The sequence below is a fragment of the Halyomorpha halys genome, unplaced genomic scaffold (genome assembly GCF_000696795.3).
Source record: "Halyomorpha halys isolate HHAL.00 unplaced genomic scaffold, Hhal_1.1 Scaffold255.1, whole genome shotgun sequence".
Taxonomy (NCBI): domain Eukaryota; kingdom Metazoa; phylum Arthropoda; class Insecta; order Hemiptera; family Pentatomidae; genus Halyomorpha; species Halyomorpha halys.
The window spans coordinates 148,395-157,311 of NW_027114251.1; the positions used below are offsets into that span (position 1 = coordinate 148,395).

Here is an 8,917-nt window from a genome sequence, read left to right on the forward strand (position 1 = left end):
TATTATTATTATAATTCAAAACTAAAATCTCACTAAAAATAAGTTACCTAAAATAAAGTAATTTAAAATTAATTTTTACATTTAAAACAACTCATAATTAGGCAATAACCTAATGAATATTACATATGTGCTATAAATGTTATCCTTGTATATGGTATCCTCCTTCATCCAGGGTCAGAAAGTGAAATAATGTAGAGCATATCATATCTTCAAACCAATAATATATAAATTTTGTTTTGTAATGATAACAGCTAAATTCATTAATTGAGAGAAAAAATAACAACTATATTGCTGAAATGTTGTTCTTAATTGGTTTGTGATTAGTGAGGAAATACAATCCACTGATCTCTCATAATATTAAAAACATTATTTCCACAGAGTAATCTCTTAAACTGAACAAACATACAAACAATACAAATAGGGGATTAACAGTCTGAGGCTTGGACTCTGATATTGCTATTAACACAGTTGTGGTGTCAGTTTGGCACTGATTTTAATTGTCGATTTATTAATATTTTTTAATAATGGCGGATGAAGAACCACCAGCAAAAAAAGCAGCTCCAAAATCCGTCCTCAAATTTTTGCTAGGTAATTTTTTTTGTTTTGTAATTGAAATTTGATGCATTTTTATCAATTGTCGGTTAAAAAAGGTGATTGCATGCTATTTCAATCAATTTTAAGAAATATTTCATTGAATGATGAAATACTAATGAATTTTTATTTATCAAAAATACCAATGAATTGTAATGAAAATTCTTCATATAAATCAAAAATATAAAAACTAAACTTGAAAATTTGAATGTTTTATTTTTGTTAAGATTTAATTACTGTATCAACTAGCATATTAAAATATAATTCATAAAAAATACGCTTAAATTTTAGATTCACTAATTTTAAGTTTTCCACTTGTGAATTAGTTTTGTTTATTTCTCGATCTTCTATCCTCAAAACTCGGTGGCATAATTTTATTAATTAAAAAAAGAAAACAATCAGTTATGAATTTATCACCTATAGTACATTAAAGACAATGTTTCAGCTTTTAGGAGTCATTAATTATTTTGAAACTAAAAATAATATAACACAGAATTAAAAAGTAACATATGATAAAATCCCAGGAAAAATGCAGAAAACAATCTCAATAAAAATCTTTTTTTTTTTCTTTTTTTTTTCGACCAAGACTCCCATTGGAGTCCTATACTGCCTAACCATAGTTGGGGGTCAAAAGTTATTCATTTTGTGGGACCGCCACTCAATGAAAAAAGTCTGGGCGTTGCCCCAGGCCGGATTCGAACCGGCACCGCCAATAGACATCAAAAATTGGTAAGACTGTGTCTTAACCACTGAGCTATGGGTGGCCCAATAAAAATCTTAATAAATACTTTGTAATAACATACATCAAGGATCTAACAAAGAAAGTAGAAAATAAATTTAAGTAAATAAGGTTTGAGCAAAACCTCTAAATAAACTAAAAAAGTTATACTTCAATATGAAAGATATTGTACCAGAAGAAAAGTTAAACAATTTGATTTATAAAATTAAATGAACAAAAATCGTTTTCAATTATTTATTGATTGTTGAGGTTTCGGTCCTCAATGTAGGTCTTCATTAGAGGCAGGGGTCCAGTTCTTTGTAAAGAAGTACTGTTACTAGAACAACTGTTGTGCAAGGAGATGATTTGGTCAGAATCACGCTCTACCGCTAGATTTTTAATTATATAAAAATTCATTTTAAATTAAAGGTAACCACTTAATGAGACTGGGTGGACTTCGGACGGCTCCGAACCCACATGGTCACAGTGATCCATGGTTACAGTGAAACAGTAAATAATTATATGCCACAGCCAGATTTGAACCTGGGTCCTTCGAGCTAGTAGCATAATGCCTTACCAATTAGCTACCTGTTCCCACTAAAGCAATAATAACATCATTAAAACGTTATTTCGAGCTGTGGGTGACAAATTTTTTTTAAAATTTGCTTACTCCATCTATTATTTTTAAGCAATATTTTCATGTCAACATTTTTAGTTATGCTTTACTAACTGACAATAATAAATTTGATTATAAAAATGTAAATTATTCTTTGGGTTTATAACCTCTTTGTACAACCATTGCTTACTAAATAAACAGTAAGTTGTTGTTCCTTACAAAGTACTTTACACCTGACCATTTATACATTGTAGTGGTACAAGATATATATATATTTTTTAAATGTAGTTTAGAATTAAACTTTTAGGAATGTATTAAAAGAATTGTAAACTTTTGATAGTTTTCATTCATTCATTGTAATATTAAATAACAGATCTACTACCATTATGGCAGTCCAAAACTTATTTTAAATTTATATGTTTAAATGAACAACTTTTTCACCTTAAAATTGATGAAATTTAGTATACAAATAAAATAATTAGATGCTAAAATCAGAGATAGATATTTTTTTTAAAATAAATAAAATGAAGCAACAAAATTTATTTTGTATGAAACATGACCTGTCTTATATAAAGAAAGAAATTTTCATATATTTAATAATGCACAAACCAAAAAATACTGGAGTGGTTGAAAATGTTTTCATTATCATTTATTTTTACTATCAGTAAGTTGTTGATTTATAAAATTAGAGACAATTTTATGGAATAACTTATAGTTTGATATGAAAACTTGAATTTCATTAATTTTTTCTATCATATATTTATGTATAACAAACCATTCCTAAAACTATATACAAACCTATAAAATAAAAAAAAAATAGAATAATAAATAAAAAAAAATAATAAAGAGAACTAATTTAAATTCAAATTAAACTAATTAGTTTCTTTTAATAAAAAATAAAATAAAACCAGCTTGAATTTGTCCACAACCAGTTCTTTAACCAGAAAATGAATCTAAGTCAATTTTTCATATAAATTTAAATTTGTCTCAAAATAAAAAAATTAAGTTTAGTTCTGTCTCTGGCCCGTCCTGATTTAATTTGTTTTTTTAAATTATGTCGTGCCAATTAAAAGACATTAGTTGTGTACATTAAAATTTTGTATATACATCTTATTTAAGATAATGTTTTAGGTTGCGATATTCAGTTACGGTATTTGTACAAATTTTTAATCAGTACTCTTTATTTATCTCTAATTGTGTTGTGTAATACACGGTATAAATCAGTGTAAACTCAGTGACTTGGTGGAGGTCAACCACACCTGATCCTATCTTTTTATTAAATCAAATGAAAGATCTCACTTATATATGATAAAGGTACTTAAATTATAAGAAAATATTATACTGTAAGGAATTAAATCAAATATGCCTTAAATTACAACATAACATATTGAAATACCAAAATTATTTACAAAAAGATGATTCTTGTATGCAATACATACATTAAACAAAATAAGTCTATTTACAACATAAAGTATTCATAAAAAAAAAATATTTTTTATTTATATTTTTTTATTTTGGAAATATAAATACAATGTAGTCTCATTAATCTGAACTAATTGCTGCATGGGGGTGTTTGGATTACTAAAAAGTTCACATTACAGAAAGTATTAAGAAAAATGGTGTAAAAAAAATTCAACAATATGAATGTCCATAGCTATTTTTTTTTTTTTACATATTTTATTTGAAATTTGAAATTTCCCAGTAATGGTAAGAGATGATTTAATTTGTTAAAATTATAAGATTGTTCATTTATAATTGAAACAAAGTATAAATAAAAATAAAAACTAGTCTTTGAATGGATTTATTTATAACCTGATAAAAAAAAAAAAAAAAAAATGAAGTCACAAACAAAATTAGTATTATACATAATTCTACTAATAATTAAATTAGTTATACAGAATCAAATTATTTATACATTAGATATTATGGATTTCTAATTCCAACATAATATATATTATGAACACTTACAGGAATTAGATTACCCTATATCAAAACTGTAAAAATTTCCACTTTTGATTTTCACATTGATTACAATAACTTGCCTATAGATCGGGAAGTTAAAAATGTTGACATATGCGCACTTTTGTTTGAAGACCAGAAGTGCTTTTTAAAGTAAATAACTTTTTTTTTTTTATACCAGTTTGGGTTACTGGAGTGTTCTATAATTTTGTGGCTGGAGTGTTATAATTAATAGTGGAAATATGTATAATACAAATTTTGTTGGTGAAATCATTTTTTTTTTTTTTTTATCATGTTTTAAGTAAATCCATACAAAGAGTATTTTTAATTTTTATTAATACTTTTTTTTCACATACAAATGAACAATCTTATAAATCTAAGAAGATGATCAGGGTTGGAGTAAAAAAAAGAACAAATAGTTTAAAACTATTTAAATGTCCGACGTTTCGCCCCACTTTGCAGGGCTTCATCAGGGCTGTTCAAAGCGAACGGTTGAACAATCATATAGTTTCAACAAGTTAAATTATCTCTTAGCATTACTGAGGATTTAAAAGAAAACAATTTTTAAAAACTTTTTAATTGTTTAAAACTTCAAACCGTAAAATTTCTAATAAAATCTTTCAGCAGCAATTAGTTCCGACTACGGAGATTATGCTGTATTATATTATATTTCTTATATACAGTTTGTGTTATCTTCTCATTAAAGTTCTTCCTATTCCAATATTATACATAACATTCTTATAGTATTATTTGTTATCTTCTTAATTTCTTGTTATAATATTTTTATTATTTTTTTATTCTATGATGGTTACTATCTCATTTTGTTTAAACTCTGATGAAGGCCTGAAATTTAGGATGAAATAATAATAAAATTTTAATTTATTCTGGTATTCATCTCTTTAGAATAACATTACTGAAATATTTGATGGGATTTAGAACCATAGAGTAAAAAAAAAATTAATAAATTATCAAAATTAATTTTTAGGTCTTTAAACACACAAAAAAAGTAAACTTGTGATATTAATAACTTATAGTAATAATATTTAAAGAGTGATATTAATTATAAGTATGAAAATTAAAAAGTTACTACAGCAGTTTGGATGTGAATATGGATTGTCTGTTTTAATTCTGTTAGAACTGGATGGCAGGAAAATGGTAGAATAAGCAGGTTTCGGAAGGTGGAAAGGGTACTGGAGTTAGTGATGAAAATAGTAATGAAATTCCATTGGAAAGAGGATTTGTCAAAAGCTACAGTTCAATGGGGCGTGGTAAATAAATTTGGAAACTGGGAGTGGGTATTGATGCCACTGAATGGAGGATTTGAATGTGAAGAGATCTGAGATGTATGATTGACTGCAGAATGGAATTACTTGGTAAAGGAAGGATGCAAGGAAATACAACAGTAAGAAGTGTAAAGCCAGTTCAACTTTCAAAAATAGAAGATGGCGTTCCTGAGGATCACGAAGGTGAATCGTACAAAACAAGTTATTAAATGTTTAAGTTGTGTCAATACAAATAAAATAAATTTTTTATATACATTTGTTTAATATTTTTAAAATATTTGTCTAAGTTAATAAAATACAGGAACAAAGTTTATTATTTTGTATTTATTTTTATTTAATATATATTTATTGCCTATAGTGTAATCTTGGTGATCTGAACTTCGGTACTCCGAACAATCCAGTCATCCAAACTAGCGTGAAGAAAAAAAAAGAAGCTAGCTGACAGATGAATTCGATCTTGATTAAATATGTAAACCCAGATGTTTCAATGAATGTTACAGATGTTGACGGATGGGATGAAGGTCCTGAGGAGAATGAGTTCCCCTTTAAAACTTATGAGGAAATTGTACAGAGTGTTACAGAAGTCTCTACTAATGAAGAAGAATAAAGTGAAAGAAAGTTGAGGAACCAACGACAATAAAGCATGAAGAAGCAGTTTCTCATTTTAGTCACTGTCTGAAGTGGGCTATAGAAAATGATATACCATGGCAGCAAGTCTTTCCCTTATGTTTGAGAAAAGAAATAGTGAAGAAGTTTCTGCAGGAGGAAACAAATAAACAACTTCTATAATTGATTAATTTTTTAATACTTCAAACTGTCAAATTTCCAATAAAGTGTGTGAAAAAATATATATAAACATAGTTCAATATATCAATATCAATATTGATGAATTTTTTTACACCATTTTTCCAAGTACTTTCTGTAATCCAAACAACTCCCTGCAGGAATTAGTTTAGATTTCAGAGATTACACTGTATTTTTTAAATATCTGTCTAATATATAAAATGTGAGAGCCAAATTTGTTATTTTGTATGAAACGTGATTTGTCCGTGATTGTATTTAAAGAAAGAAATTTTGTTGTATTCAATAATGCAAGAGTAAAAAAAAATATCCCAGAAGGCTTAACAAATTTTTTTTAATAATTTATTTTTGCTATAGTTGATTTACTTATGTCAATTAATAAATTACACTCATGAGTTCTTCAACACCAAGTTTGACCCTTAAAAAAATAAATTTAATTATTAAACACTAAGGGCTTGTTTCATAATGAAAGTCGATAGTATTAGTCCATAAATACAAGTACACAAACTATAAAGTACAAGCACTAATACATTATGTTTCATGATGGGGACGACTATTAGTCATATTATATGAGTTTAAAAGTAAAAAATTATCAAGCAGAATTGTATAAGTCAATGAAATTATACCAAATACAAGCTACAAGATTGATGGTATTAGTTTGTACTTTATTATGAAACAGGGCCCAGATATTTCTTTTAGTCAATAAATAACCAAGTATTTTTTTAACAGACATTTTTTAAGATAAAACCACATCACCACATGTTTATAAGTTATAAATAACATATACATGATAAGGGATAATGATAACAGTTGGTTATAAGTTAGAACAGCTGTATGATAAATTAAACTTTTAATTTTATTTTGATTACAAATTAACTATCTCAAAGACCAATGAGCATTTATGTAAAAAAACTTAAGGCTATAATAGAAAACATTTTTTGTTCAAGTTTTACCCCTTAGTACACGGCAGGTATGTTTAGAAATGATATTTTTTTAATAAATATCTTTTGTGTAGCATCATTTTTTTTATCGTCTAAAATAAATGTTGTTTTAACTATCACATAATCATAAGTTTTTGAGCTTTGAGCTAATTTTTTATTTGTCAAAATTCTAAATATAAAAAGCATGTTTTGTCTAAGTCGTGTGTTGTCCATATCCATGTTGCATATCTGACAAATTTTTTTATTTTATTTTGTATTTGTTATATTTCATAGAGTGTGTCGTTATGTATAGGAGGAACCCTGTAGAGAAAGTTACCCATTACTATCTTTGGAATAAGTCTGTTTCAAATTAAAATGAACTTTTTTTTTAATCAGGAGTGTCATTATTAAAGGAAACAGGGATAAAGATTAATTACTTATATTTAAAGTGAACTCAATTTCTTACATCAGATTTTGTTTATCTCTGGATTATTATTTATTAATTAGATATTTTTGTCTTATTATAGCTGAAATTTTATGATAAAAGTACAATTAAACAATAACCTTGTATGAACATGAAAATAAACAAAGCATTCTTAATGTATAATAAAGTCAGTAATCAATAAGAGATAAATCAATATGATGGCTTTTCAAGTTTATTTTTCATATTGATATTTATACTTTAATTTATAATTTATATTATTTTTATTACAGGACATGATTTGAGCGAAATGGGTCAGCTCTTAACAGAACCAGTTCGAGAGAAACGTACTACAAAAATAGAAACTCCAAAGTACACGGTAGGTGTTAGTTCAATGCAGGGTTGGCGTGTTTCAATGGAAGATGCCCACACAGTCCTGCCTACACTTCCTGAAGATGAAGCTCCGCCGGCGTCTTTCTTTGGAGTGTACGATGGCCACGGTGGAACAAAAGTTGCAGAATTTGTAAGTAAGAATCTGCACAGGTACCTAGTCAAATCGAAAGAATATCAAGCGGGTAAGATAAAAAATGCCATGGAATTCACATTTTTAGATCTCGATAATACTATGGCCAAAAATAAAGAAATAAATGAAGATATGTCAGGATCGACAGCAATTGTGGTTCTTGTAAAGAATAACGTTTTGTATTGCGCAAACGTTGGAGATTCAAGAGCAGTAGCTTATGTCAATGGAGGCACTATCCCACTTTCAGAAGATCATAAACCTACTAATCCGAGTGAGAAGACAAGAATTTTAGAAGCAGGAGGCTGGGTTGAACAAGAGCGAGTAAATGGATCTTTGGCTTTATCAAGAGCTCTAGGTGATTTCCAATTCAAAACAGATACTGGGAAAACACCAGAAAAGCAAGTAGTGAGTCCGTTTCCCGATGTTGTAACGAAACAACTTTCTCCGGAGTGGAAATTTCTTATAATAGCTTGCGATGGGATTTGGGAATGTTTAACAAATGAAGAAGTAACAAATTTTGTCAAAGTTAGGCTTGATGAAGGTCTGCAGCCGGACGCGATTTGCGAACAGCTAATGGATAAATGCCTAGCTCCAAACACTGAGAATTGCGGTCCAGGATGTGATAACATGACTGTTATTATTATTGTTTTCAAGTGGAAATGATAAAACCCGACCTATAGTTTTTAAATAAAAATGTCATCCTCAAAAGATGAGTAATGGATGTAAAAAAAAAATATTGCATACTATTAAGGCAACAATCATTTAATTCTCAAACTGTATAATGGTATTCTTTTTTAAAAAAAAAAAAAAAAAAATATGGTAAGACTGAATAAAAAGACTGAGAAATTTTTTTTTATTATTATTAGGGTGACTCTCAAACAACAAGCAATTTTCGAGTCTAAACTAAAATAAAATAGTTCCCAGGGATCACTATACATTCATTTTAGTTATTATATGAAACTCAGCAAATATGCCTATCTGATAGACATGATATATTGATTATTAAAAAAATATTAAGTCTGTACCACTACAACCCATAAATTGTCTGGAGTGCAATACTATCTAAGGAAGTACAGTTACTAGAC

The 8,917-nt window shown here is 27.6% G+C and overlaps 1 protein-coding gene across 3 annotated transcripts; it reads left to right on the forward strand.

Annotated features, from left to right (window-relative positions):
• The first annotated feature begins 429 nt into the window (after nucleotides 1-429).
• Nucleotides 430-8,681, forward strand: LOC106680333 (probable protein phosphatase 2C T23F11.1). Of its 3 annotated transcripts, none has more exons than XM_014419952.2 (2): nucleotides 430-588; nucleotides 7,603-8,681. In XM_014419952.2, exons 1-2 carry the CDS (start codon nucleotides 525-527, stop codon nucleotides 8,493-8,495), a joined length of 957 nt encoding a protein of 318 aa, XP_014275438.1. In that variant the 5' UTR covers nucleotides 430-524; the 3' UTR covers nucleotides 8,496-8,681. The 3 variants fall into 3 exon arrangements, with proteins under 3 accessions (XP_014275438.1, XP_014275440.1, XP_014275439.1); XM_014419954.2 differs by lacking the exon at nucleotides 430-588 and adding an exon at nucleotides 3,156-3,239; XM_014419953.2 differs by lacking the exon at nucleotides 430-588 and adding an exon at nucleotides 6,779-6,938.
• The last annotated feature ends 236 nt before the right edge of the window (nucleotides 8,682-8,917 follow it).